The 25,508-nt window shown below is 51.8% G+C and overlaps 12 protein-coding genes across 12 annotated transcripts; 6 read left to right on the top strand and 6 right to left on the bottom strand.

Annotated features, from left to right (window-relative positions):
- Positions 1-686: 686 nt before the first annotated feature.
- On the bottom strand, positions 687-2,794 carry V1518DRAFT_389694 (uncharacterized protein; the record flags this gene model as incomplete). The annotated part of the gene is made up of 4 exons (XM_066901740.1): positions 2,559-2,794; positions 2,308-2,507; positions 1,401-2,223; positions 687-1,325 (listed from the first exon to the last, which is right to left on the bottom strand). The coding sequence occupies exons 1-4, from the start codon at positions 2,736-2,738 to the stop codon at positions 687-689; spliced, it is 1,842 nt and encodes a 613-aa protein (XP_066762124.1). The 5' UTR covers positions 2,739-2,794.
- A 630-nt stretch (positions 2,795-3,424) lies between these two features.
- V1518DRAFT_409381 (P-loop containing nucleoside triphosphate hydrolase protein) lies at positions 3,425-5,922 on the bottom strand. The gene is made up of 2 exons (XM_066902357.1): positions 3,909-5,922; positions 3,425-3,852 (listed from the first exon to the last, which is right to left on the bottom strand). The coding sequence occupies exons 1-2, from the start codon at positions 5,876-5,878 to the stop codon at positions 3,552-3,554; spliced, it is 2,271 nt and encodes a 756-aa protein (XP_066762123.1). The 5' UTR covers positions 5,879-5,922; the 3' UTR covers positions 3,425-3,551.
- A 47-nt stretch (positions 5,923-5,969) lies between these two features.
- Positions 5,970-7,179, top strand: V1518DRAFT_409380 (uncharacterized protein). Its single transcript, XM_066902356.1, has 2 exons — positions 5,970-6,231; positions 6,294-7,179. Exons 1-2 carry the CDS (start codon positions 6,138-6,140, stop codon positions 6,854-6,856), a joined length of 657 nt encoding a protein of 218 aa, XP_066762122.1. The 5' UTR covers positions 5,970-6,137; the 3' UTR covers positions 6,857-7,179.
- On the top strand, positions 7,180-8,980 carry V1518DRAFT_409378 (nucleoside transporter-domain-containing protein). Its single transcript, XM_066902355.1, has one exon. The coding sequence runs from the start codon at positions 7,319-7,321 to the stop codon at positions 8,738-8,740; it is 1,422 nt and encodes a 473-aa protein (XP_066762121.1). The 5' UTR covers positions 7,180-7,318; the 3' UTR covers positions 8,741-8,980.
- V1518DRAFT_409377 (mediator complex, subunit Med20) lies at positions 8,797-9,981 on the bottom strand. The gene is made up of 3 exons (XM_066902354.1): positions 9,752-9,981; positions 9,158-9,668; positions 8,797-9,107 (listed from the first exon to the last, which is right to left on the bottom strand). Exons 1-3 carry the CDS (start codon positions 9,763-9,765, stop codon positions 8,898-8,900), a joined length of 735 nt encoding a protein of 244 aa, XP_066762120.1. The 5' UTR covers positions 9,766-9,981; the 3' UTR covers positions 8,797-8,897.
- On the top strand, positions 9,828-10,930 carry V1518DRAFT_409370 (nuclear cap-binding protein subunit 2). Its single transcript, XM_066902353.1, has 4 exons — positions 9,828-10,254; positions 10,331-10,389; positions 10,453-10,497; positions 10,544-10,930. Exons 1-4 carry the CDS (start codon positions 10,114-10,116, stop codon positions 10,821-10,823), a joined length of 525 nt encoding a protein of 174 aa, XP_066762119.1. The 5' UTR covers positions 9,828-10,113; the 3' UTR covers positions 10,824-10,930.
- On the bottom strand, positions 10,854-13,538 carry V1518DRAFT_409365 (uncharacterized protein). Its single transcript, XM_066902352.1, has 9 exons — positions 13,406-13,538; positions 12,953-13,350; positions 12,772-12,898; positions 12,643-12,717; positions 12,500-12,586; positions 11,840-12,446; positions 11,617-11,786; positions 11,200-11,564; positions 10,854-11,122 (listed from the first exon to the last, which is right to left on the bottom strand). The coding sequence occupies exons 1-9, from the start codon at positions 13,499-13,501 to the stop codon at positions 10,909-10,911; spliced, it is 2,139 nt and encodes a 712-aa protein (XP_066762118.1). The 5' UTR covers positions 13,502-13,538; the 3' UTR covers positions 10,854-10,908.
- Positions 13,539-13,835: 297 nt separating this feature from the next.
- On the top strand, positions 13,836-15,103 carry V1518DRAFT_370116 (mitochondrial carrier domain-containing protein; the record flags this gene model as incomplete). The annotated part of the gene is made up of 6 exons (XM_066901308.1): positions 13,836-13,939; positions 14,017-14,097; positions 14,150-14,293; positions 14,355-14,692; positions 14,745-14,975; positions 15,030-15,103. 6 exons carry the CDS (start codon positions 13,836-13,838, stop codon positions 15,101-15,103), a joined length of 972 nt encoding a protein of 323 aa, XP_066762117.1.
- Positions 15,104-15,135: 32 nt separating this feature from the next.
- Positions 15,136-17,033, bottom strand: V1518DRAFT_409357 (WD40-repeat-containing domain protein). Its single transcript, XM_066902351.1, has 6 exons — positions 16,906-17,033; positions 16,741-16,814; positions 16,608-16,684; positions 15,603-16,551; positions 15,403-15,547; positions 15,136-15,348 (listed from the first exon to the last, which is right to left on the bottom strand). Exons 2-6 carry the CDS (start codon positions 16,804-16,806, stop codon positions 15,302-15,304), a joined length of 1,284 nt encoding a protein of 427 aa, XP_066762116.1. The 5' UTR covers positions 16,807-16,814; positions 16,906-17,033; the 3' UTR covers positions 15,136-15,301.
- On the bottom strand, positions 17,034-18,836 carry V1518DRAFT_409355 (uncharacterized protein). Its single transcript, XM_066902350.1, has 5 exons — positions 18,768-18,836; positions 18,517-18,709; positions 18,313-18,454; positions 18,076-18,254; positions 17,034-18,021 (listed from the first exon to the last, which is right to left on the bottom strand). Exons 2-5 carry the CDS (start codon positions 18,688-18,690, stop codon positions 17,314-17,316), a joined length of 1,203 nt encoding a protein of 400 aa, XP_066762115.1. The 5' UTR covers positions 18,691-18,709; positions 18,768-18,836; the 3' UTR covers positions 17,034-17,313.
- An 88-nt stretch (positions 18,837-18,924) lies between these two features.
- V1518DRAFT_29867 (uncharacterized protein) lies at positions 18,925-19,968 on the top strand. Its single transcript, XM_066901093.1, has 3 exons — positions 18,925-19,233; positions 19,291-19,404; positions 19,464-19,968. Exons 1-3 carry the CDS (start codon positions 19,050-19,052, stop codon positions 19,766-19,768), a joined length of 603 nt encoding a protein of 200 aa, XP_066762114.1. The 5' UTR covers positions 18,925-19,049; the 3' UTR covers positions 19,769-19,968.
- A 951-nt stretch (positions 19,969-20,919) lies between these two features.
- V1518DRAFT_409347 (structural maintenance of chromosomes protein-like protein 1) lies at positions 20,920-25,463 on the top strand. Its single transcript, XM_066902349.1, has 12 exons — positions 20,920-21,373; positions 21,432-21,792; positions 21,844-23,098; positions 23,150-23,251; positions 23,300-23,439; positions 23,494-23,792; positions 23,839-24,124; positions 24,179-24,418; positions 24,470-24,675; positions 24,723-24,849; positions 24,912-25,253; positions 25,309-25,463. Exons 1-12 carry the CDS (start codon positions 21,051-21,053, stop codon positions 25,330-25,332), a joined length of 3,705 nt encoding a protein of 1,234 aa, XP_066762113.1. The 5' UTR covers positions 20,920-21,050; the 3' UTR covers positions 25,333-25,463.
- Positions 25,464-25,508: the final 45 nt, after the last annotated feature.

Raw genomic sequence — 25,508 nt, 5'->3', positions numbered from 1 at the left:
CAGGAGTCACAAGGGTCCCGGTCTGTCCTGTTGACTCGCCGATCAGAGGGGATGTCCCATCGAGTATTCGCGACCGATGTCGGTTCAGGGGGGCACCACTCTGCCGACAGTTGTTCTCTTCCGCAATTAATGATTAAAAACTAGTACACTATATACACTACATTTAGGGAACTTAGAATACAAGATATGACACTTTGAAGGGCGCGGCATTTACATCGCAGCAAAGACAATCGAGCACAAAAAACATTTTCAAAACCACACGCGACACGATTCGCTCCCTCATGCAACCCTCGGCTTCTTTCTTTTCCTTCCATTCTCGTTCGTCAAAATTCGTAGCCTCATCCCGCGTTAGGGTGTGTGATATGCAGGAAGATGTATCCCGCTCAATGTGAATGACCCGCTCCGGTCACTGGATATACTGTACATGTTGCTGTGGTGGTGGTGGTGGCCGCCGCTGCTGAGGGGACTCTTCGCCAGAGATTTATGCCGCAGTGGTGTCTGTGTGCCCTCATGCGAATGTGGCGGGCGACCGGACGCGTACACGACGTCATGAGACTAAGCTGCCACTAAGGACGAAGGAAGAGAAAGAGCATACAAAAATTCAAGCAAAACTCCATAGCAGTGACGGTAGCATATACACTAAACATGGCGGGATATTCGAAAGGCACTTGATTGGCAACACAAGGCTATAATTCATCAGCGAAGAACATGAACGGACCCTCAACCGCGTTCGTGACGGAGGGATCGGTGCCGTCGCGCCAGCGACCAAGCAGGATTTTGGCGCCTGGAATATAGACTCCGTTGTATTCCCAGACAACTTCGTCCTCATCAGCCGGGACGGAGTCCGAATCCGAGTAGGTGTACTCCTTGCGCATGCCAAAGCGTGCAAAGCCAGGCAGGCCGTAGCAGGCATCCAGCGGAGCGAGGGTAGAGTATGTAATGTAGGAATAGCGGTCACGGCCGCGTCCAACGAAAGAGATGGGTCCATGGATGGCGGGGAGGTCGGCAAGGAATTCCTGAAAACCGTCAAACTGGTCCTGGATCTTGGCGACCGTGGGCGGCTGCGGGACGGAGGGAGCAGGATAGAGGGTAGAGGCGGTGAAGAGTGAGAGATGGTTGGATCCGCGGTTGAGCCCGGGGTCTCGCAGGGAAAGCGGGCTATCGGAAGCAAGAGACTCCGACGAGGTGGGTTTAGAGTCGCTCCGGGATGACGTGCTTCGCTTGTCGTCCGCAGCAGCGGCAGTTGCAGCGGCGGTTGCATCGTCCGTGGAAGCATCTGCAGTGACAGTCTCGCCCTCAGCAGCATCGGGCAGAGTCGTCAGCGGCTGCTGATGCAGCGCGCTGGCGGCGGCGGCGGCGGCGGCGCCGTCGGTAACAACGGCGGGGTCGGTGGCAGCAACGGCGTCAGAGATGTCGATCGCATCCGCACCGGCAGAAGAAGCAACATCCGCAGCCGCGAGACCGGCGAAACGGCGGATAGAGTCAAAGTCCCAGAACGCGAGATACGAGTACAGACCAGTCCAGTCGCGAGGGAAATCAAACGTGTCTTTGTCCTTGAAGTTGAAGTCTGCGGAGGCAGGCGGCGTGTTGAAGAACGGCAGCAGGCCGTCGCGCACAGTGGCGTTCTCTTCCGAGTGGTAAACAAAGAAGTTGATGATAGCGAGAAGAGTGTCAAAGCGCGGCACGACGCTGGAGTCACAGAGGATGTCGATGTCGGCCCAGGCTGAGTCGGAGAGGCGCTTTGGTGGCAGGCCACGGTGGACGGCGGTGGCCGCAGTAGAAGCCGCAGTGGTAAAGAGTGGGAAGTGTGATGAGTCGTAGACGATAGCCTGGAGCTCGCGGACGTCGGCGGTCTGTGATGCACAGGAAAGACGCTGGCCAAAGATAACACGGAGCATGTCGATGCGCTGCTGCAGAATATAGGCGTTAGGCTTCATAGTGAAGGCCGAGGGTGATGGCAGTCGCGGGACCTGGAGCATAGGGAAGGTGCCAGGCACGAGCTGGTCAAAGATGGTGACGGAGAAGAGCTGAGAGGCGGCAAGTATGCCGTAGTTCTTGCGTTCGTGCTCGCGCAGGAGGCGGATGGCGGAAGAGACGACGTCCTCGCGCGCCTGGAGACGGAAGTCGACGGAGGCGTAGCGACGTCTGGCTTCGGGGGAGTTCAGGAGAAAAAGACGGTAGCGCAGCTTGTACTCTTCGAGCATAGTCCGTGGACGCCGCGGCCTGCGTGTGGAGCGAGTTGCCGACGGAGCGACGGCTGAGGAGGACGTAGCAGCGGGGACGGGCTTTGCGGAGCCATCATCGGACGTGGTGGTAGATGCAGCGGCGGGGACGGGGGCGGCGGGAACAGTCGCATAGTTGAAGGAGGAGGAGAGGGCTGTAGCGGGGGAGCGACCCCAGGCACCAGCGTGAGTGGAGTACAGCAGGGTCATGTTGTGTTCCTGGTCGGACGCGAGAAGCTTACGTTGAGCAAGGACGTCAACGGCGGGGACGGCGGTGGCGGAGGACTCAGAGGCGGCGCTGGCGCTAGAGCCGGCGGCGGCGAGTGCTGGGGAGACGGTGTTGGGATCGACGGCCGTGGTGTCGAAGGCTGCGCGCAACTTGAGGCTCCAGAAGACATCGTTCGTCATGAGCAGAGCGTGGAGTTGGGAGCAGGTGGAGGCGACGGCGACGACATCGCGGAGGTCGAGCTGCACACCGACCTGGAAGAGGATCTCGTCCGGGAGGCGGAGCAGCATGGCGGCGTGAAGGGCGGTGGTGAGAGGGAGAGAGGAGGGCGGGTGGGTACGGGGCGGGCACAGTTTTAACGGAGTAGCAGCTGTGGGCGGGGAGCACGCAAAGGACCACGCCGCCGTCTTCACCGGACGGGCCCGCTCTCCGCGCCGCGAGGGCCGGTCAGGAGCGCCGGTCTCCAGCGCACGGCCGCTCGCCTGCACCTGCGCGTTGCGACGCGCTCTGCTGCCCGCGCTGCACTGCACCGCCGGCGACGCGCTGCTGCTGCGGAGGCCGGCGCCACCACCACCGCGGCCGCTCCCGCGCCTGCCCTCGTGTGGGCTGCTTGGTCTGCTACTACGCCTCCTCGCGCTCATCACCACCGTCCTTCTCCTCTTCCGCCCCCTCCCCGCCCGCCCGCCGTTGCTGGTCGCCAGGCTTGCTGCCTCCTGCTACTCGCTCCTGGCCCGCGTCCTGGCCCGCGCCCTGACCGACCGCCTTGACCTGCCGCACTCGTGCTGCACCGCCACCGCCGCGCGTGGCAGTGCACACCCTGCAGCCCGATCGGGCAGCCCCAGCCAGCCACCACAGCGCGCCTGGCGCTGCCGCTTCAGGCAGCCGCGCCACCCGTGCCACGCGCGAGCCTCAGACTGCCCAAACGGGCGTCTTCGCGCCGTGCGCACTGCGCGTCTCTCATCACCAACGTCTTCGCGCCCTCGGAAACCCTGCGCCACCGCCCCAACCGCGGGCTCTCCGCCGCGTCGCGTCGCGTCTCCTGTTTTTATTTGAATATCGCCACTTCACACCTACTTGGCATCACGGTCGCGACGCGCACCGCCCTAATGCGGCTGCACCACTCCCACCGCGTCCGCCCGCGCTAGCACCGCGCGCTTGTAGTCCTCAATGGTCCCGTCAAACTGTTCCACGTGCCCATCCGCGCACGCCCAGATCTGTGTGCACGTGCGCGCAATCAGCGCGACGTCGTGCGACACCATCAGCACTCCGCCTTCGAACTTCTCCACTGCCTCCGCCAGTGCGTCGATGCCCTGCGTGTCGAGGTGGTTGCTCGGCTCGTCCAGCACCAAGATGTGCGGGTTTGTCAGGCCCAGGCACGCGAAGGCCACACGCGACTTCTGTCCTCTGCAGTCCTTGCGTCAGTACTCTATGCACAACTCTTACCCCACATACTCACTCACCCTGACAATAGCTCCATCCGCTGTAGGCCCAGCGTGCCTGTGATGCCAAACGCGCCTAAATGTCGTCGGTACTCCTCCTCGCTCCGTCCCGGCCACTTGCGCGCCATCCACGTAACCGCGCTCAGCGTCAGGTCGAGCGCGTCGACGTGGTGCTGCGCAAAGTACCCGATGCGCAGCCGCGCATTGCGCGACATGCGCCCGCCTGACGGCTCCAGATCGCCGGTGAGCAGCTTCAACAGCGTCGTCTTACCACTGCCGTTCGCGCCCACCAGCGCAATCCGCGAGTCCAGCTGCACGTTCATGTCGACCTTGCTCAGAATCGTCCGCGTGCCTGGGTACCCGAACGTCACGTTCTCCAGCTGCACGATCGGCGGTGACAGCTTTTCCACGTCCGGGAAGCGGAACGACAGCGTCGCCTCCTCCTCCGGCGCCTCCAGTATCGGCAGCTTCTCGAGCTTCTTGATCCGGCTCTGTGCCTCCTGTGACTTGGCAGCGTTGTACCGGAACTTGTCAATGAATGTCTGCAGGTGTTTGCGGTACGCCATCTGGTTCTCGTACTCGCGTCGCTGGTTCTTCCGCCGCTCCTCCCGCGTAGCATAAAACAGATCAAAATTCGAGTTCCTGTAGTAGTCCAGCCGCTCAGAGTGCTGGTGGATGATGTCCGTCGCCACCTCGTTCAAGAACGCGCGATCGTGAGAAACAACTAGCACCGTCCCGCTGTAGCCTTGCAGATACTGTGCAAGATACGCCACTGACGGCACATCCAACATGTTCGACGGCTCGTCAAGCAGTAGCAAGTCCGGCTTACAGAACAGTGCGCGCGCAAGGGCAAGTCGCATTCGCCAGCCGCCAGAGAACGAGTTCGTTGGGTTCTGCTGCATCGGACTCGAGAATCCTAGACCGGCGAGAATACTCGCCGCCCGCGACTCCGCCTTGTCGCTTTCCATCTCACCCAGCTTGCTTTGCACCTCCGACAGCGTCGCGTCTAGCTCGCTGCGCTCTGAGTCCAGCGCACGCCGCGCCGTATCGTCTTCGTCCCCGTTGGCCTCGGCGTCCAGCGCATTCGCACGCTTGTCGAGGTCGACAAGCTGCTTCGTCAGCTTTTCTTGCTCCGCAAGTAAATGCTTGCGCCAGACGTCCGCGTCCAACACCGACTTCAGCGCCGGCGTGTCGTCACCCATGACTTCCTGCTCTACGTGCAGAATCGTGATGTGTTTCGGCACTGCCAGCTCTCGTCGCGACAGCGCTCTCAGTAGTGTCGATTTTCCGATACCGTTCTGTCCTATGAGACCGTAGCGGTGTCCGTACGCCAGAGTCAGTGACGTGTCCGTCAATATCCGCTTGCCAGCGCCGACATGCAGGTCAAACCCGTCAATCTTGATATCCTTGCTCTTGCCCATCGCGGAGCCGTTCAACATCAGCGGGTTCACCTCCATGAAGAACTTGTCGTAGTCTTCCTCCAACGGCGCAATCAGCAGCTTCGAAGCTTCGTACTGCACTGTCTTCATCGTGCGCTTTTCCAGCTTCGCCTGAATCTTGCGCTCCGCCTTCTCCAACTTCTTCTTGTCCACACGCGAGTCTACTTTGCGTCCACTGACAGCGTCAAGGTCAACTGTAGTTCCAAACAAGCCCACCGACGACACAGCATCTCGCTGTGCGCCGATAACCATGGCTTGTTCAAGCCGTCGACCCGCTGCCGCGTCACCGCCGTTCTTGCCTCGTTCTTTCGCGGTTTCTTCCTGCAGCGCGACAAGCGTCTTCAGTAACGTCTCGCACATCGTCGTCACGGACTTTGCGCTAGCACCTGCGTTCAGAAGCAGGTCCCGCACGAAAAAGACTTCAGCCTGCACGTCCTCCGTCGTCGCAATCATTTTTTCCATGTGCGCGACATACCCGGCGCAGTACTCCGACACTACTGAATCAACCGCCGGAGCAGCGCGCCGCACTGAATCTGCCAAGGACGGTGCCATTTGTGAATGATGGATACTCGTGGATTTTACAGCGCGCTCGAATTTCTCCGGCGCCGCGATCTCGAATACACCAAAGACGGCCCCTGACTGGCGTTCAAACCTTAAACCCGCTGCGCGGTGTGAGGCGCAGTCCTCATCTGGTCATGGATCGATGTCAACACCATCTGCATCATCGTACCATCTATCTCCTGCCAGCGCACCTGCACGGTAGCTCTCACCCTCTGTTTGTGTGCACTACGTGCATGAATCTGTTCAAGCCATGAGCGCTGCAGGACAGCGTGTCGAGTCCCCTGTCGCACCTGGGAGCCCCCCTGCGACCCAGCAACGCGCGTCACCCCCAAAGAGACCTCTAGGTATAGCTCTTGATCTTTTCTTTAAGTATGAGAGCATGTTCTTGACGGCTCATTCGATTTAGTGCCTGAATCATGGGACGACGACTTCTCCCTAGCGCCCCCAGCAGACACCTCAGACACTTCCCTGGCGATTCCTAGCGGCATTGCTATGTCCCAGGAGGCTATTCGCACACACTTACGCAACATCCGGAGCTTCGCAGCAGATGCTGCCGAACTCAAGCAGTATTTGCAACTTCTCTGCCTTGGCCAGAACACCGAACACAGCCTGCCAAGCGGTATCCTCGACGAAGCGCAGGCCATCATCGAGCTCGCAGAGAGCGGAGACAGAGATCTCGACGTCACACGCCCGGAAGACTCACTAGAACCGCTCACCATGCGAGTTGTGTCTCACAGCGGCAACGATAGTGATGACGACGCGGCATGGGACTTTGACAACGATGATCTCACCGTGTCTGGTGTCCGAGAGCAACAACCCAGTATCTATCCTCTCACGCCGACACAGCAACGCGTGAAGCTGGACTTTAGCGCCGAGGCCCTTCCCGCTTTGCTGGCTCGCACAACAGTTTTGAAAGCACAGTTTCTTGAGTGCATCACGTCCCGCAAGATCATAGTTCCTGTACTATGACCATTGTAATTTTCCTGTAGTATCACGTGCTTGTGTACGCGCTTCAAGTTGTTAAGGTATGTGGGATTAATCTTGCTGTATACGAATTATGTACTGTATTTGTCACGTTTGCTGTATCATATGTCGAATCAACTGGTCGGAGTACACGCTTCCACGATGAAATTATATCACCAGGACGTGCCATGCTCGGGTGCCCCTTGTAAAAACATCACATGAGTTCTGAGACCATTAAGCACTACAGAAATGTGAAACTTCACGTTAGATTCCCAATAACACAAATCGCCAGGGTAGATCTGGGCTCGCTGCGCGATCCAGTCCCAAATCTTACGCCCAAGAGAGTTTGGTTGGTACCAGTTGAATTAGGTTCAGAATCCTGAAAGGCCGCACACGACCTTCGCGCCATCCGAAATACCCACTCACACGCTGGTCCGCATCGCCAGTAGCAGCGTCGCTCTGTTCATCATGGCGTCTGCTTCAGATCCCGCGAGCAGGCATCTACTTAATAACGATGCTCCGTCGCCGTTGGAAAGTCCGGCCAAGGATGCGCCTGCGATCGCACAGATGGAGCGCGAACCATTCAAGCCCAACACGGTATCCTCGACCGCGGCAGAGTCAGCAGCGCCTCCGTTCGCGATGGTGGACTATGCTGCTTTCCTTGCTCTTGGCATGGCGATGTTGTGGCCGTGGAATTGTTTTTTGAGCGCGGCGGCATATTTCCAGGACCGGTTCGAGGAACGACCGTACCTGCGGGACAACTTTCTGAGCTTCGTCATGACGACGAGCACTATCACCTCAACAGCATTCATGTTTATTCTCTCGCATCGGCAGAAGAGCGCGCGATATACTTTCCGCATATGGTGCGCGCAGATTATCAACATCACTGACTTCACGCTGCTGGCGGTTGCATCGCTGGCGGGAACCTCGTTCGCGCTGACGCCCTACTTTGTCTATCTCATGATATCTGTGTTCTTCTCCGCACTTGCAACTTCGCTGTCTCAAAATGGCGCATTTGCAATTGCTAATTTGTTCACGCCGTTGTACACGCAGGCGATCATGGTCGGCCAGGCCATCGCGGGCGTGCTACCTTCCATCGCGCAGATTCTGACAGTAGTATCCGTTGAGTCGACCATATCTGACTCGGGCGGCCAAGCCACCTCATCGTTGAGTTCGTTCATATATTTCTTAACCGCGACTGGGGTCATCGTTGTCGCGTTCCTTTTATACATGAGCTTTTACCGCCGCCATCGCGCGATCTTGGGCCACGCGGTCTTCCCTGTCGATACCGCCAACGATTTTGAAGCCAATTTCGATCCGATTCCACAGCACCACGCGCGGAAACACGTGCCGTTGCTGCTACTTCTGCGAAAGCTGTACTACTCTGCGTTCGCCGTCGCGTTCACGTTTTTAGTTACAATGCTGTTCCCCGTGTTTGCGGGTAATACGTTGTCGGTGAACTATGTCGAAGGCGTATCCTCTGCGGCGTCGTGGTTGCGACCAAACGTGTTCATCCCGCTTGCGTTCTTGATTTGGAATCTCGGCGACCTGTTTGGCCGTCTCATCTGCGGATCTCCAAAGTACCTCATCCGGTCACCTCCGAAACTCGCCGTCATTGCTCTGGCGCGAGCACTGTTCATCCCACTCTTCCTAGGTTGCAATATTCATGGCAACGGTTCTGTAATCAACAGCGATTTCGTGTACATGATGTTGCAGCTATTATTTGGAATCTCGAACGGATACGTCGCAAGCTGTACTATGATGGGCGCCGAATTCTTCGTCGAGCAGGACGAGCGGGAAGCTACCGGTGGCTTCATGGGGCTTGCATTGAACGTGGGGCTCGCGGGTGGTTCTATATCTAGCTTCGTGCTAGTTGCCATCATATCATAATCGGCTCTTCTTGCATTCCAAGTCGTGAACAGAAAGGGCAATTTCGGGCGGTGAGGCAGGATAGAAAGGGGGTTCTCTTATTCATTTTGGTTCATATTTGAAGGATGTTACTGTACAGTTAAATGGGTTTTTAAAGTTTCGTGCATCATCAAAAATTTCAGCCATTTGGCCCGGATCGTAGTAGCTCGACGTATTGCAGCGCATTGTCGATCTTTGTGAATGCGCGTGCTACGTTTGCACCTTGTGGTTTATATATCTCGATTTTCTCACCGTAGACAAACTTGCCCCGAGGCAGGTCGCATTTGGCAATTAGGTCAGCGATGGGCTGTTTCGAAGACGCGAGATCGACGCTTTTGAGATATTCAACCTTCTAAGGTTAGTCTCTCCCCAGATGGGTGTCTAAAGGGGCTTTGTTACCTCGATCACGATGAATCTGAATGAACCGGACATTGTAACGCTCGCGACGCGGACGACGAATTCATCGCCTATTGAATACGCAAAACCCTCCCCGCGCATCGTCTGCCGCAACGTCCACAGACTCTGCAACTTTGTCGCAACAATAGAGTCCATCCCCTTATCAAACACCGCCATGACCGCCTTGTTCGCCACCGCAGCTCCGCTCGATGTATACCCGCCATGGGGCTCGTCGATCAAGCAAAACAAATCATCTCTATGTTTCGTGATGTATAACTGTGCAAGAAATCGCGCAGGTGTAGAAGGCATGTGTTGTTGCTGCTGCTGTTGTTGGGAGCCGGGCTGACTGGGGAGAGAATGGATAGAGTGATGTGTTGTGAGCATCGGATTTTCGCGGTAGAGCTTGTATTCGAACCCCCATTTGCCGACGCTGCGGGGGAAGAGGCGGGTGATGCGTTCACTGACGGAGGTGATTGTAGTCGCGTTTATCGACGGGTCTTGCACGAGGTATAGGCTTAAAATATGCCTTGTCAGTGACATCTTTGCTTGGAGAGTACAAGTTTGAAGCAGAATGGGGAGGCTTGGTGGTGTCCATACGCTGTGACAGGCATCTTGCTCCACGAACGGTGATGGTTTGTTGCACGCCGAGCCTGGTGTTATCTTGATTCTGTCGAGTCCTAGATCACGTCTGCAGTATCGGGGCCGCTCAGATTTTCCCGCGTCCGCCGGCAGATCTCGCGGTAGATCAGCTCCGGGGGATCGAGAAGTTGGCCACGACCGTGGTCGATCACGGTTGCTGTTTGCAGCTGATTTTCAGGGGGGCTAGGAAGTTGTTGGAGTCGCGAAAGCTACGACAATCTGAGAGTCTTCACGGTCATCGCCAGCAACTCTACGCGGGCTTCTTCATAGTTTCCCCGACCACTAAGAGCAACGGCACAATAGTCCCAGTTGCACTCAACATGGAGGAGCCACACAAAGACGAGAAGGTTCGCGAAAGGTTACAGCCGGAATACGTCGACTGGCAAGCATTCCGCGCCAAGTTCCAGTACCACTCCGCGCCGAGACTGGACACGCCGAGCGCATATGTCGAGAAAAAGACGGTACAGTGGGCGCTCTGTTAATGATGCCAGTGGAGCGAAGGAATATGTGGGTTTTAACGATTGGGTAAACATTTAGAGGGATCCGGATACGTTTCAAAAGATACATCATTCGTCGACGCTGTACGTGGGTAATCTGTGAGTATATTGCTCGACAGAATTGTCTTGTCGAGATATTGGCTAACTCGACACACAATGTAGCTCATTCTACACAACCGAAGAGCAAATCATGGAGTTATTTTCGAAGTAGGGAATCCTCTTCAGGCTCCGGGGTAGAAACTAACAGTAGCAGATGCGGCGAAGTCAGGCGAGTGATCATGGGCCTCGATCGCTTCCACAAGACACCCTGCGGATTCTGCTTTGTTGAATACTATGACCATGATACTGCGCTCGACTGCCTGAAATTCTTGAATCGGACAAAGCTCGACGAGCGCATGATCCAGATCGACATCGACGCCGGTTTCACGGAAGGACGGCAATACGGCCGCGGCCGGTCTGGCGGGCAGGTGCAGGACGAGTTTCGGAACGAGTTTGACCCCGCGCGGGGAGGGTACGGCAAGAAGGGCGAGTAAGACGAACCATCAAATGCTTGGTCTTGTGTGTGCTTTGTATATATATCATGTACTGTAATATTGATCTGGATAGTTTATTGGAATGTCAACATCGGTTAGCATTTAAGCTCAGATCCGGAAGTCGGACAAGCGTGCAACTTAGCGTAGACGCCAGATGTATATCAAAACTGCCCATAACGCCTGGCTGGTACAAGGATACCACAATCGTGTAGTCGCCCCTTTGCACTGCCTTCCTCTTCGTAACGGCACATCCCACGGTGTACTCTCCACTGTCCAATAGTACATCCCTAGATTGTACCCTGCACGCCAAGTTAGATAAATGCGCTTCACGATTAATAGCAGCAGCTACAAGCCGACAGTAGACTAGAGTACTTACGTCGAGATGCGCATCCCGTTGCCCCAGAGAAGCTGCACAAATATAGGAGAATCAACTGCCGTCTCTGCATAGATCTGCAAGTCACAATCTTCCAACACCGAAAGTTTGTATTGAGGGTTGGCGAGATAAGACGGAGACGCAGTGTTTCCACCGCATGAAAGCTCCGTCCATTCTCCGCTAACATCGACTTTAAGAGGATACGCTTCCACTGCAGACGCAAACCGAATGCGGGAAACCGAGTATGCAAACATGGAGAACGAATGCAATTCGACTGCTCCTCCTTGCGCAGCCACGACTACAGTGTACGCCGTCCTGGCCGGTAATTCGAAGCGGATGATAGCTTGATGGGAGTCCACAAACATAGACTGCGCAACCGTTTAGACTGAGCAATATGCTTATCTCACAGGTGCGACATACCTTTGCGGTCGTAGATTTTCGGGTCCAAACTCGCACGCCAGGTTCGTTATATACATGCAGCGCTATGTAAAATTTCTGGTCGTGCTTCATTTTGAAATGTCTGGTAAGCAAGATCCAAATCTTAGCTTCCGAGGAGTCCAAATTCTCGACGGCGTATTGAGGGCTCGTGTCTAGAGATGCACATTGTCAGTCGAAATCAAGATAGCTGCAGGAAGCAGCTTACATATTGATCGCTCCGAGAGACCACTGGCCAGATCCCAACGAAAATGAGCCTGCTCCTGGTATTTGAACAAATTGGGATTCCAGTTCAAATAGAGACTGTTAAATCGCACGCAAAATCTTGAAAACGCCATCCAAAAGCAGCCGGCCGGGGCAGGAATCGAACACGACAGAGCATCAAGAACCGTCTCATTGTAGATGTGCCAGGGATTTTTCACTAGCACGGCGCGAGTCTTGTCTGCAAGTTCTCGAACATCCAACACTGCGTAGTCGTGTTCGCTTACTAGTCCGTACAGATTCTCCTCTTCCGCAACGAGTTTACCAGTGCCCGCGCTGATCAGTACGTCGCCGAAGCCCCACGCCATATGAATGCGTTCCCAGAGTGAAGAAAATTTCACATTTTCGTCGTGCAATAAAATGTGTTCAGGAATCCATGCAGTCAATGCAAATAGATCGCTAGCAGCATTGGATCCGGGAAAGTCATAACCGCCCATTACTTTGAGATACGCTTTTTCGATTAGAATTGGCCAGAGTAAGCCAGGGTTCGAACGCGAAACGACGTGGATATATCGCGACGCTTTGGAAGTCGGGACATAATCATCAATGGTGACCTATCAAGAAGTGTGAGCTGGGATTCGAGAAGTCACGGAATTGTAGCACGCACCCTGCGATACGTGCCGTTGAAGAACAATTTCAGATTGTATTCTCCCGTCCGAGAAGTACTTCGACACTGCAGAATTTGTGCTATCAGCTGAATTCGCCGTTAGCCCATCTGCAGTGCGAGATAGCCCACGACTCTGCACTCACAGAATGACCACTTCGCTGTTCTAAATCGGCGATCACACATAATGACGCAATAACAGAACAATCCGACAAAATATCCTAAATTACCGATAAGCAAATGTTGAAAAGGTGCGTAATATCCGTAAATCTCACCTGGCTAATGTCGGCCGAGCCAGTCCCAAATAATGTGACTTGGGAGCCCCAGATCTCCTCAGGTCGTTTCCATGAATCAAAAAGCCCCTGCTGACCAGGAGAAAGTGACAAAAATCCGTCGGAATCACTGCGCGGAGTGAGTTAGAAAGTGCAATGTAAGACATTTTGTGTTACATCGTACCTGAATTTTGAGTCTGCACTGGGAAACTGACTTGGTGTTACGCTCCAAGGTATAAATACGGAATTATTCACGCGAGAGCTCTGTAGCAGAATCTTTCGCTCGCTTGGTGACAAGGACGACAAGTCTAAGCCGAACTTGAGCTTGCTCTCAATTGGCATAGGCGAAGTAGGAGTAACAAGCGATGTGGGGCGTAATGGAGTGCTCTGAGTCTTGGACTTCTTAATCTGCTCAGCAAGAGACGCAGCCTCCTCAAACAGCTGCGCCGCAGCCTTCTTCGCCTGCTTTGGTGCTTTCCGCTCGCAGATCTTGAGAGCGAGCGTACTCGCCAGGACGGCCGCGTCTCTCGCTGACTCGCGGTCGCCCTGGTCGAGAAGGGTGCGAGCACGGATTAGCGCGTTCTGTGAAAGGTCATCAGCATGTACTGCAGCAGCTGAACACGGAATAGACACATACCCTGGCCTGCAGTTCCAGCTGAGAGGAGTCCATCGCAGAAGACGCGTGTGAGCGCAGAGCACTCGCGCGTTCACGTGCGGAACTCCCAGCACCCATTACATCATCGCGGGGCGTCGGGCCGAGTCAGTCGCCGGGCACTGCGCACAGGCGGGGCAGCCTGTTTGTCGCCTTATAGACATTCTGGCCAGCCGCCCTACTTGCAAAACCACTGTATCGTGAGCACTGTTTCGCGTCAGCCTCCGCCAGTCGCCTCCGCCGCCGCTTCAAGGACCGCCTCGTTCCTGCCGCCGTCGTCGCTCAGACGTACACGCGTGTCACCTGCGGCTCGCGAGTCCCCGCCGTTCCTCCCGTGCTAGCCGGCTGACGGTTCCTCGCGATTGTCGTGCTCATCTCGTCCGCTTGCGCTTTCTCGGAACCGGCCTGGACAAGCATGCCTGCCTTGTCCAAAGAGCCTCCATTGCCACCATGGGGCTACGCGCTCTCCGGCGCGACTGGCGCGGTTCTCGCCAACATCATCGTCTATCCTATCGACATGTGAGTGCACGGCGATCGCCTCGCCGGACCTGTCTGCGACCCTGCCTCGACTTTATCTAATCCACGGTCTGAACCAGAGTGAAAACCAAACTTCAAGTCCAGAAGCATGTTCCCGCTTCCAAGACCGGTGAGCTTGAGAGGGACGTCGAGAAGGCCGAGTACGCTACCCCGTCCATGCTCGCACTGAAGTTGCTGACTTCCAACTTTCAGACTCGAACCTTTCGACAATGAACACTATGCCAACGCTTTCGACGCTTTACGAAAGATCTACAAGAAAGGCGGAATCGAGGCACTGTACACTGGCATGCCTGGTGCGCTCCTCGGTGTTGCATCAACCAACTTTGCCTATTTCTAGTAAGCCTTGCCATACTCACTCATTGCTCGGAGTACGTCGAGTGCTTACATGATATACCAGCTGGTACGGACTTATACGGTCATCTTACCAAAAACGATTCAAAGTTATCTCGACAGCAATGGAGCTCGCGATCGGCGCGGTGGCTGGCGCAATTGCGCAGGTGTTCACTATTCCTGTCTCTGTTATCACCACCCGACAGCAGACAAGCGACTCCGCCTTGGGATTTTGGTCTACCGGAAAGGAAGTGGTAACACATGACGGTCCTTCTGGTCTATGGCGAGGCCTGAAGGCTTCCCTGGTTCTTGTCGTGAATCCGTCAATCACTTACGGCATGTACCAGCGCTTTCGGGAGCTCATCTACCCTGACAAGCCAGCACTTACTGCGTTCAATTCATTTTGTAAGTCGGCAGCACTGTTTGCATCATCTGAAACGGCTCTGACAAGACATAGTACTGGGCGCACTATCCAAGTCCATGGCGACTGTCTCAACACAACCTTTGATCATTTCCAAAGTAATGCTCCAGTCGACTCCTAAACCTGGCGAAAAGCGATACGGCTCATTTGTTGAGGCTTTGATGTATCTTGCGAAGCACGAGGGGCTTAAGGGTCTCTTCAAGGGCATTGGCCCTCAAATTTCCAAAGGTATCCTAGTTCAAGGTCTACTGTTTATGTTCCGAGATCGTGAGTGCTGCTTCCTTTTTGCTGCGGCACGAACTTATACTAACGACGACACAGAGATCGAGTTGCTTATCCTGCTGCTATTCAGACTTGCTCGATCATACAAGAAAAACGCCATTTTGCCGCACTAGCTTTGGAAATTGTAGTCATTCGACACAAGTTACGCCACAATACATTTATTATGCATAGTTACACAATTCTGGCGTATATTTACAGTTTTTGTATTTGTTATGATCTAGATTTTGTGTTGATAATGCCATCTGCCGCAATAAGACCGCCAATGCTGAGTCGTCACGAGCGTCTGTCCCAAATTTGGTCAGCAGCCGTAGCTATCTCTTATCCACCTCCCAGACTGCAATCGTCTTATCAAAACCGCCTATCAATCTGTTAGTAACAGCACAGGCGGATCACATTCAATGCCAAAACTTACCAGTGACCAAAACTTCTTTGCCATCAACCACGCCGGAGTAAATAGCCTTCACTCGACCATCGTGGTGTTTCAGCTCTGCGACAACATTACCCGTCGACAGCTCGATTCCACGAATTATGCCATCGTCTCCATTACACCAAATACCCTACGCAAAATGTTAATTCCGATTTAACGATATCCATTGAGCTTCAAACACTCACAGTTCCCTGGGGTCGCCAACATATTCTTCCGCTGGAGTACGCATCCTGAGGAGCCTTCGTGAATGCGTTCTTCAAAATAGTGTCGTCACCGGACTTCAACATCATAAATCGCATATGCGGAATCGTCGAAGTCGCAACACCGACGTACTTCGACTCGTTTGGATCCAAAATGATATCCATCGCGCAGAACGAAACCCAGGAATTACTCTCTGGATTCAAATTATGCCGCGCAACCTCAATCAGAGAAGGATAGAGCTTGTAGTAATACAAAAATGTCGAATCTCGTCGGGAGACGATAAGCTTTGGCGGAACCGTCTCGTCTCCGGAGTCCTCGTCGTGATACGAGAAGGAAATTGCTTCAGGGTTCGTAGGGAATGACAACGACCCAACCTTGGTGAATGATGATTCGCCAATCGGCAGTTCGATGGTGTTCAATGTGTACACGTGAACCTTCTTGTCGTATCCAGCAGTTGCAATGTACTTTGTATCTCTGGAGCATGCAATACGTACAAGATACTTCATATGGTCCTTAACCTGAGCCAGCATACCGCCGGTAGCAGGCACGGAGGCTACCAGTCGGCCGTCCATTCCGCCGGTAATGAGAGTGGATTCGTTGAGCACATGCACTGTCAAAATTGGCGACGAATGCAAATGAGTCCACGACTTTAACAGGTCAAACGTATAAAAGTCGAAAATCTTCAGCGAGCGGTCCGCCGATGTGACCAAGATGCACGGTCGCGAAGAAACTCCCATAGAGTCGTCATCCGTTACGTTCGGCATAGACAGAGTCGCAACTGTCACAAACAAAATATTCGATTCCGGCGTCTGCTTTGGTAGAAGAGTCATGCAGGATGGAAAGGGCACTTGCCATTCATTTTCCGGATCCTCCGTCACAGTCAGATCTGCAATACCTTGGGCAAGGTCGTAGAGCCGCTTTTGCTCAATGATGCTAAGTGGTCTTTAGGAAACCTAGCAAGATAACAAATCCCGAATGAAATCACATACCTTTCCAAAGTCATCGAATGGTCAGAAGGAATCATGTCATCCTCGAGGCCGAGCTCTTCCTTGAACGCTTGAAGGGTCTACAGTGACATCTCAATTAATACAGAGTCAATTGACGTCCACAGATAGTACCGACCTGCTCAAAACCATTATCGCGAAGGTACCGAGCCACAATAACGTGGATATTATCTCGAGAAGGCATTGTGAGAGCTGGAGTTGTCTATTAGTTGTCATCCTGGCTTCTCCGAAGTCCGAGCACCGCGAAACCAGTACTCAAGTTGAAGGAATGATCAGTATATACAATTGATTAGCCGTTAGATATTGGTGCGAGTCAATTAGATGCGAGTATTCAGAAAGACAGTTAACTATCACAGAAAGAAGTAAGAAAAGTTGCGTTTATCTGCTAGGTCCATTTTAAGACCAAGAGAGACCTCAACGCATGAGCCGCACCATTGGCGATATCTAATCATCTCGTGATGTCTAGTGCTATAGATGATAAAATGGCTACATCAACTCTCAGACAGACCCTAATTCTGAGAAGACATGCTACCTTAGCTGTAACTGCCTCTGACAAAGAGCTACGCATGGATGATTTGAGTGGTGACGGGTTCCATGATTAAGGGAGAATTGAAACAAAACTATTGATAGCAGCTGGGCAATGTTCACCAATCCACTTTCAAACGTAAATGAAAATCGTCGTAATCCATCCCTAGTCAAACTCCAGATGATGAGCTCTACGCCGTCGTTTTCCACCTTCTTCCGGAGCTTTGGATAGCCTGCTTGCAAAGTCCGCCGCTCCTGCTGAGTCCGCCGATTTGCTACCACCCTCCTTTGCTCCCAGCCGGCTAGCAAAATCATCCAAAGCATCATTTTCAGGAGCACTGAGACGTCCAGTCTCAGCACTGTCTCTCCGTCTCCCGATTCTGTCACCCAGCCCACTGGATCCGCGCTCTCTGTCTCCACTTCGCTTATCGAGATCCATATCTCGGTCTCTGTCGTCTCTAGATAACCGTCCTGGAGATCTGGAACGGTATTCTGGCGCATAGCTGTCGCCTCCCCGGCTAAGTGGGTGGTAGCGATCTGTTCGTCTTGTTGGCCTCTTTGGCTCTCTACCCGACGGGACATAACGGTCAATAGTCGACGTACTCTTCGTTCCAGAGTATCTGTCTGATAGAACCGACGGGAATCCGTCGTCAAAATCAGCGTCTCGGTCCCGGCTGCGCCGGTATGCAGCATCGCTAGGCTCGTTCATACTCTCGGGCGATGCACTCCGGCGGCGGCGCTCTCTTCGTGGCGATCGACTACGCCGTCTTTCCCGATCCCGTCTGTGCGAATCGTCGTCGCGTCTGCGCTGATAGTCCTCTTCTTTAGGATCGCCGTATAGTAAGTAGTAGCGACTTTTCAGCCACGCTTGTTTCTATTCCAGGCATTAGTACTCACAGCATTGTGAATCATGAAGCCATTTACATACATCTTTTTTGTCAGTCGTCAGCGCAGCTCTGACTTGAAGACTGTATTTCCCATTCTGAGGATGCGCTTTCGCTGCACGTATTGCGCCAGCTTCAGGCGCGCCGTCGTAAAATTCTGCTTCTGATGTGAAGGCCTCTAAAGCCTTGCTGGCGGTATCTGCGTCTCCATATACAAAAACGACTGTATTTATATAGTCAGATAAAGTCCTCTCACTGCACATAGTGATAGAGCATCTTACCAGAGGTATCGTCAACCCACTCGATTTCGGGTGTCGCGATCGTTAAGTAGGTGGAGGCATATGCTTTAACGTCACCAGTTGACATGTGATCCACGCCTAGTAATAAAACTCCTTCCGGTCGAGGTGCAGACTCTATTTGATCCTGCTAAGTCGGTGAGCTATTGTATTCGTTGCCAGATAACGGGAATTGGTATGAAGACGAACTTCTCCGTTCACCGTTTCGGCACGGCTGGGCTCCGCATCCATATCAACATCCATCGTAGTTCCTGCAGCAATCTGCATAGATTTATCGCCAATCTCGATATTAATATCAGAAGCTGCGCCACTTTGCTCAGCTGCCATTACTGGCGGGACTGGTGGTAAGGCTTCTGCTTCCATGTTAATTCGAATGTGCGTCCTAATAGGTAAACCAATCAGTACTCCTATCATGCAGTTAAACGAACAATCCAGCTCACCTTCTTGCTGGCGCTTGATCGGTTGGCTGACACGTTACACAGCTGGTACGTCTTCGATGCCTCGAATCTCTTGGACTGAAATTGTTTACGTCCCTGACTACAGTTTGTGGGTAAGGGCATAGCCTCTAAACCTTAAATCCCTTCTCGCGCGGCGCGACCATCCGGTCGTCCAACCTCTCGTCACGTTATTTCGATATTTTCACTCGGCAGTTCAGCGCCATAGAACACAGTTCTGGGCGACGATATATCTGGTGGTGACTTTGGATCTATGGAAACGCAGCCATGACTTCTACCGAAAATATAGCAGCTCTCATAAGCGAGTTCGATACCAGCATGGACCTGCTCGAGTCGTGCCTAGCTCCGGTCAAGTTCAACAACATCATCTCGTTCACGGAAAATATGACGCCAATAGATAAGGCCAAGACCTATGTTGCACTGCTCTACGCTTTGAATTCTAGCATATTTTGTATGTTTAAGCTGCAAGTCTTGCCTTGTGGTTTTGAATCTTACTTCTGTGATCTAGCTGCTCTCAAACTTGACGATCTGTTCACGGACACACACCCGGTAATGACTGATATCAAGCGCGTTCAAACCTACATGGCTAAAGTGAAGCATGCGGAAGAATTAGTTGCTGGCCGTAAGTTGTGTATATTTGCTTGCTAGTCTACTGATAAGCTATTAACGTACCCGTCACAGGGCAACTACAGCTGGACAGATCGGCAGCGGGACGATTTATCAAGCACGCACTTTCGGGCAATGAAACCTATGATGAGCAACGGAATAAGAAGCGCACAAAGGGGGCTTCTCTTACTTCTACAATCGAGACATCTGAGAATATATCAAATGCGGAGGACGAGAGCTCTACAGTTGCGAAGGAAACTGCAGCAGACCACTTTGTGCAGTATGATCAAAATGAGCCCGTAAAGGCAGCTGTGGACAGTGGCGTCGACGAGAAAACTAAAAAGAAGAGTAAGTCTAAAAAGAAAAGGAGACTGATATAGGTATTTGTACATTGAAATTTGAGTTTCGGAGTTTCGTATCTGATATTTCCAGCACTACACATAATACAGGACCGGTTGCAGATTGGTCATTTTGCTATAATATTGTTCTGTCAGTGTTACAGTCCACTAGGAGTAAGAAGGCGGCAGCTCCGGCAGAGTACGGCCGCATTTCGTGTAACTCGTTCTATAAGAGTCTCGGTCAAGTTGTGATAAAGCAACATGAATATTGTGATTGATGTTGCAACCACGGGCGGCCACAACAAAATCTAGTCAAGGAACGCAAGGCAAGTTGCTACCCTACCGCTCACACTCACCATGATTCTCTGTCTGCCGACGACCCAGTCACCATGACGCGAGCAAGTGAGCAAGCAAGAATAGCGAGCCTACGCGCTTCACATTTCAGCACACATTAGTTCCTCGCGCACCGAAATGATGTCGCCATATCCACAACAGATGTGCGGGTGTACAGGTGAAGGCGGGGACAAATGAGATTGCAAGGGGAAGAAATGGCGAGGTGGTGAAGAACATAAGCTCACAGCAGGAATTGAGATTCAGGCGTTGTTTACGTTCTGTCAAATCAACGGGTTCGCCCATGGAACTTCGCCGCGTTGCATGCCCCATTATCTAGCTACCACTCATCAAACCAGCTTGAGGATTAATAGGCGAGAAAAAAAATGCCGTGTGTTAGATGCACATTTATAAGGTAGTCGCTGTGACAGACCGATGACATGCATGCGCGTCTATGTATCAATGGTTGTGCCGCGCTTTGATCTCTTCTTCACCCTCCAGTACTTCCGACATGAGTCTTCCAAAATAGTGCTGCATATAAACTTGCCCGATTAATGATATCTTGAATAGGCGACTGGTAGACTCTGGGTATAGAATGATACTGTCTCTAAGTGACTACTCACACCTCCAACTTAACAGCAGTACAACAGTAATCGCGCTTGCACAACATGCTGCGGATTTTGGGTAAAATTGTCTTCGAACCTGAGCGAAACTTGTGTCAAGAAATTTAGTTATCAGCAATGAGAGGGTGCAAAGAATCACGAAGAGACGAACGTCCATTACCATAGAGAGAGAAACGCGTGGGTTAGGGTACCGCAAGAGTATGTCTCCCAACGCGTTAGTCTCGGTTTACGCGCGCGACGCGTGCATTGAGAGGTGTATTTTCGCACGGAACCGATACGCTACTAGAGCAGGGTCTCTGGATTTCATATCTGGAATATTTCAAGCTACGATAGGAACATCTTAATTGTTGGCTGTGGACCACGGCGTCGAAATGGGCCAGCTCACGCGGATTGAAGTTAGCAACTTCAAGTCCTACAAATCCACGCAACTGATTGATTTCGGTCAGTCATTCTTTACTAGTATCATTGGACCGAATGGTGCTGGCAAGAGCAATATGATGGATGCTATATCCTTTGTACTTGGCATCAAAAGTTCTCATTTGCGCAGTAACCAGTTGAGAGATCTTGTGTATCGTGGACGCATCATCGCGGAAGATAGCGATCTACCTTCTCAGAGCGACAAAGACCCTGCAACCGCCTCAGTTACAGCATTTTATGTGAAGGATGACGGTGATGAGTTACGACTGAACAGATCGTGAGTACACTGCTATGACTTTCGGCAAGTTCGCGGTTGCTAACGCTTGTGCTGGCAGAATTACCACTCAAGGCACCAGTGAATATCGACTTAACGGTAGACTCGTTACCGCACATGATTACTCCAAAGCACTAGAAGAGGAGAACATTCTGATCAAGGCACGAAATTTTTTGGTGTTTCAAGGCGATGTTGAAGCGATTGCAGCGCAGTCGCCGAAAGACCTGACGCGACTTATCGAACAGATCTCTGGCTCTCTGGAATACAAGGCCGAATATGAGAATTTGAAAGCAGAGCAAGAGAAATCCGTGGAGTCTTCGAACGTCGCATTTGGCAAAAAGCGAGCTTATAATAGCGAGATCAAGCAGTACCAGGAGCAGAAGACAGAGATCGAGCTTCACGCCAAGAAGATCAAAGAGAGGGTACGTCATATACCGTTGCATATACTCTTCCCGACATTCTAATAGATATAGGATGCAATTGTTCAAACGCATGTGATCTGGCAGCTGTTTCACTACAATACTGCAATTGAACTTAACGAGGTGAAGCTTGAAGCTGGTCAGGCTGCTATGGGGCAGTTCAAAAATGAACTTCAGAATGCAAATGAGATATACGACAACGTCAAGACCGACCATGCCAAAGCACTCCGTCAGCTTCAAAGACATGAACGGTCCATTCGTAAGCTGGAGAAACTAGTCGAAGAGAAGTCTATGACGTTAGTTCCGGTTGAAGAGAAGATTAAGGTTGTTACCTCCAATGAACAGCGACATCAGAGCAGACAAAAGGAGGTCCAAACTGACATTACGCGACAATCAACTACCGTTGACCAGCTTAGGGCTGATTTGGAAAGAATAGACAAGGCAGCAACCGAATTCGAGCAACAACAGCATCTGATTTCCGAAGAAATGGGAATATCTCTCAGCGAAGAAGACATTCGTCGCTATTCTATTCTCAAAGAGGCTTTCAACAAGCGCTCCTCTACAGAGGCCGGCCTCATCAGCAATATTCAACGCCAATTGAAAACTGACGATTACAACCGTTCTACAGTGTCACGCCAAGTGGAAGAGCTTCAAAAGCTCACGGATCGAGTTAAGGAAGAAATTCGCGATGGTACACTTCGGAAGGACCAGGCGTCAGCACGTGTCAATCAAGACATTCAAGATCTTGATACAAAGAAGAAGCAATTAGACGCACTCATCACCGAACGGCAAAAGCAGCACGACAACGAACGTCAGCTTAATGATCGTTTGCAGCAGTGTTTGAGCGAGCTCATTGAATTGAACGCGGATAAGCACGAGTCGGAACGAGAAAGCCGGTTTAGGGAGACTATAGAATCACTGAAGCGACTTATTCCTGGAGTCCGGGGACGAGTCTCAGATTTGTGCAAACCTAAGCAGCGGAAGTATGAAACTGCAATGATCACAGTTCTTGGCCGAAATTTCGATGCTATTATCGTGGATACGCAGAAGACGGCAGCCGACTGCATTGCCTATATGCGGGAGCAACGAGCGGGTATTTCGACATTCATTCCACTTGATTCCGTTGTGGTTAAGCCGGTGTCAACGACATTGAAGGGCATGCACAAACAGATGCGACTCGCTATTGATACGATCGACTTTGATCCTTCGAACGAGAGGGCAATGCAGTTCGTCTGTGGCAGTGCAATTGTCTGTGATGACATGAATGTCGCGAAGTTCTTGCGCTGGGAAAAGAATGTTGAAGCTAAAGGTTTGTCCCCCCAAGAGTAGTTACTAATTAATGTTAACGCTAGCATTCTAGCGGTAACACTTGACGGGTCCGTTATTCACAAGGGAGGTTTAATGACTGGTGGCCGCAGTAATGCTGCCCCTAAAAAGAAGTGGGAAGATCAAGCCGTGAAAGGTAAGATACATTGGATAAAATTGAACATGGTTCATACTGACAGATAAGGTCTGCAAAAGCTGAAGGACAACTTGATGGCTCAATTGGCGGCATTAAACAAGGGGAAGATTAATCCCACAGTTGAAGAGGCGCTATCCGGCGAAGTGAGCGGTTTGCAAGCACGACTGACATACGAGCGAGATGAACTTGTACGTGATCCTATAGAGTGAGACCTTAACCTCTGTTGCTAACTGTTCACGTAGGATGAAATCACGCGCTCTGTCGCAGGCAAACAAACGGAGCTCACCCACGCAGAGCAACAGCTCTTAGTACTGACTCCAAAACTCATGGAAGCGGAAGCAAATTTCGATCGCACTAGCAAGACACTCTGTGATCTTGAAAGCAAAGTGCACGCTATAGAAGATGAAATTTATGCCGAATTTTGCAGCAAGATTGGAGTCGTCAACATCCGCAAGTACGAAGAATTTCGGGGCACCGTTCTGCAGGAAGCAACCCGGAGGAAATTTCAATTCGTGGCTCAGAGATCTCGTGTTATTAATCAGTAAGGAATCTTGCTTGCGGTGTGCGGACATGCGCTAATCTGTCAGGCTCAAATTCGAGGAGGAGAGGCTAGCCGAGACCAAGGATCGGTTGAATAGCATCGAAACGAACATCGAACGAGAACGTACACTGATGATTCAGCTTAGATCGGAAATGGTCGCTATTCAAGAGGAGATCAATGCCCTGCGGGTTGAGCTGGACACCCTAACGACGGCTTTTGACAATATTAAGGAGCAAGTTAACGAGAAATCCGAGGAGGTTTCCAAGGCTCGTACGGAAGTACAGAGGATTTCGAAAGATATGGAACGTCGCTCTCGAACTATCGCTTCCATGGTGAGTTAAACAAGCATCATCCTCCGAATACTAACTTACTATTTTGTTTTTTAGCAGGAGGAAATTGAGAAGGTGGTCGCACTACGGACAAACATACTTCGGAATTGCAAGTTGGAAGGCGTCAAAATACCATTAGTTCATGGTTCACTTGATTATATTCCGATGGGCGTCGAAGCTCTAGGAGATAGAATGGACTCCGACACAATTACCGTGTCTCAGTCGCAAGCAGATCCCATGGACCAGAATTATGGAGTTGAAATCGACTTCAGCCAGCTTAGCAAACATCTCAAGGAAGTGAGTTCGCTAAGATGTTGAGACATCTTGGATAGCGCTAACATCTAACAGGATAAGTCAGACGAAGCGGGAGAGTCTTTACTGGAACAAATCCACACTTTGACGTCTGAGATTGAAAAGATGACTCCTAATATGAGAGCCTTAGACCGACTTGGCGAAGTTGAAGAACGAATGGATGAAATCGACAGGGAGTTTGATGCGTCTAGAAAGAACGCCAAGCTTGCGAAGGAGAAGTTTAATGCCGTCAAAGAGAAAAGGTATGGATTGTGCATTTTGAGTTATAACTGTACTAAATTCTGGATAGACTGGATTTGTTCAACAAGGCCTATATGCATATTTCGGAACAGATTGACAAGATTTATAAGGAGTTAACAAAGAGCCGATCTTTCCCACTCGGCGGCACGGCATATCTGACATTAGAAGATCAAGATGTAAGCGTGTTTGACGTCCCATCATGCTCTGGAATGACTGATCTAACTGTGTTAACACACAGGAACCATATCTGGATGGTGTCAAGTACCATGCGATGCCGCCCATGAAACGATTTAGAGACATGGACCAACTATCCGGTGGTGAAAAGACGATGGCTGCGCTGGCGCTACTCTTCGCTATACATTCTTACCGTCCATCGCCCTTTTTTGTGCTGGATGAAGTTGATGCGGCATTGGATAACGCCAACGTTGCGAAGATTGCAAACTATATACACGATCATGCTGGACCAGGATTTCAGTTCATCGTCATTAGTTTGAAGAATGCTCTATTTCAACGATCGGACGCCCTTGTTGGAATTTACAGAGCTCAGGTGGAAAATAGTTCCAGAGCACTTACACTTGACGTAAGTGATGTCGTTCTTGATATAAATTATTGCGGTGAGCTAACATTCACTACAGCTAAGGGAATATGCAGAAGCATAACTGCTAGGGCTGTCGGATATCAAGAGCGAAGTTCTCTGATGTACTGTACACTATGATTATAATTCGCTCGGTCTTAATACATTGTTCAATATTTGCTAAATATCTCATAATATTACCTAATATGTCGGTTTGTCAGTGGAAGGTCACAGGACGGCGTCAGAAGCCAGTTTGGGTGC

The sequence above is a fragment of the Limtongia smithiae genome (assembly GCF_038497785.1).
Source record: "Limtongia smithiae strain NRRL Y-17922 unplaced genomic scaffold V1518scaffold_1, whole genome shotgun sequence".
Lineage (NCBI taxonomy): Eukaryota > Fungi > Ascomycota > Lipomycetes > Lipomycetales > Lipomycetaceae > Limtongia > Limtongia smithiae.
The sequence above is the reverse complement of the archived record's forward strand: the minus strand, read 5'-3'. Positions and strand labels throughout refer to the sequence as shown.

What these genes read in the sequence shown, in the direction of transcription:
- V1518DRAFT_409381 (XM_066902357.1), bottom strand. Translation starts at nt 5,878, where the DNA reads ATGGCACCGTCCTTGGCAGATTCAGTGCGGCGCGCTGCTCCGGCGGTT. An exon ending in CGGATGGAGCTATTGTCAGG is followed by an intron (nt 3,853 to 3,908) that starts GTGAGTGAGTAT and finishes CAAGGACTGCAG; the next exon opens with AGGACAGAAGTCGCGTGTGG.
- V1518DRAFT_409380 (XM_066902356.1), top strand. Translation starts at nt 6,138, where the DNA reads ATGAGCGCTGCAGGACAGCGTGTCGAGTCCCCTGTCGCACCTGGGAGC. An exon ending in ACCCCCAAAGAGACCTCTAG is followed by an intron (nt 6,232 to 6,293) that starts GTATAGCTCTTG and finishes CATTCGATTTAG; the next exon opens with TGCCTGAATCATGGGACGAC.
- V1518DRAFT_409378 (XM_066902355.1), top strand. Translation starts at nt 7,319, where the DNA reads ATGGCGTCTGCTTCAGATCCCGCGAGCAGGCATCTACTTAATAACGAT.
- V1518DRAFT_409377 (XM_066902354.1), bottom strand. An exon ending in TCAGATTCATCGTGATCGAG is followed by an intron (nt 9,108 to 9,157) that starts GTAACAAAGCCC and finishes TAACCTTAGAAG; the next exon opens with GTTGAATATCTCAAAAGCGT.
- V1518DRAFT_409370 (XM_066902353.1), top strand. Translation starts at nt 10,114, where the DNA reads ATGGAGGAGCCACACAAAGACGAGAAGGTTCGCGAAAGGTTACAGCCG. An exon ending in CATATGTCGAGAAAAAGACG is followed by an intron (nt 10,255 to 10,330) that starts GTACAGTGGGCG and finishes GTAAACATTTAG; the next exon opens with AGGGATCCGGATACGTTTCA. An exon ending in ATCATGGAGTTATTTTCGAA is followed by an intron (nt 10,498 to 10,543) that starts GTAGGGAATCCT and finishes TAACAGTAGCAG; the next exon opens with ATGCGGCGAAGTCAGGCGAG.
- V1518DRAFT_409365 (XM_066902352.1), bottom strand. Translation starts at nt 13,501, where the DNA reads ATGGGTGCTGGGAGTTCCGCACGTGAACGCGCGAGTGCTCTGCGCTCA. An exon ending in GCTCGGCCGACATTAGCCAG is followed by an intron (nt 12,718 to 12,771) that starts GTGAGATTTACG and finishes TCGGTAATTTAG; the next exon opens with GATATTTTGTCGGATTGTTC. An exon ending in TCAACGGCACGTATCGCAGG is followed by an intron (nt 12,447 to 12,499) that starts GTGCGTGCTACA and finishes ACTTCTTGATAG; the next exon opens with GTCACCATTGATGATTATGT.
- V1518DRAFT_409357 (XM_066902351.1), bottom strand. Translation starts at nt 16,806, where the DNA reads ATGCCTTCTCGAGATAATATCCACGTTATTGTGGCTCGGTACCTTCGC. An exon ending in GCGATAATGGTTTTGAGCAG is followed by an intron (nt 16,685 to 16,740) that starts GTCGGTACTATC and finishes ATGTCACTGTAG; the next exon opens with ACCCTTCAAGCGTTCAAGGA. An exon ending in CAAAGAAGTTTTGGTCACTG is followed by an intron (nt 15,349 to 15,402) that starts GTAAGTTTTGGC and finishes ACAGATTGATAG; the next exon opens with GCGGTTTTGATAAGACGATT.
- V1518DRAFT_409355 (XM_066902350.1), bottom strand. Translation starts at nt 18,690, where the DNA reads ATGGAAGCAGAAGCCTTACCACCAGTCCCGCCAGTAATGGCAGCTGAG. An exon ending in CCGAAACGGTGAACGGAGAA is followed by an intron (nt 18,455 to 18,516) that starts GTTCGTCTTCAT and finishes CCGACTTAGCAG; the next exon opens with GATCAAATAGAGTCTGCACC. An exon ending in GTGGGTTGACGATACCTCTG is followed by an intron (nt 18,255 to 18,312) that starts GTAAGATGCTCT and finishes ATATAAATACAG; the next exon opens with TCGTTTTTGTATATGGAGAC.
- V1518DRAFT_29867 (XM_066901093.1), top strand. Translation starts at nt 19,050, where the DNA reads ATGACTTCTACCGAAAATATAGCAGCTCTCATAAGCGAGTTCGATACC. An exon ending in TTTGAATTCTAGCATATTTT is followed by an intron (nt 19,234 to 19,290) that starts GTATGTTTAAGC and finishes TCTGTGATCTAG; the next exon opens with CTGCTCTCAAACTTGACGAT. An exon ending in GGAAGAATTAGTTGCTGGCC is followed by an intron (nt 19,405 to 19,463) that starts GTAAGTTGTGTA and finishes TACCCGTCACAG; the next exon opens with GGCAACTACAGCTGGACAGA.
- V1518DRAFT_409347 (XM_066902349.1), top strand. Translation starts at nt 21,051, where the DNA reads ATGGGCCAGCTCACGCGGATTGAAGTTAGCAACTTCAAGTCCTACAAA. An exon ending in CATACGAGCGAGATGAACTT is followed by an intron (nt 23,440 to 23,493) that starts GTACGTGATCCT and finishes CTGTTCACGTAG; the next exon opens with GATGAAATCACGCGCTCTGT. An exon ending in AATGCCGTCAAAGAGAAAAG is followed by an intron (nt 24,676 to 24,722) that starts GTATGGATTGTG and finishes AATTCTGGATAG; the next exon opens with ACTGGATTTGTTCAACAAGG.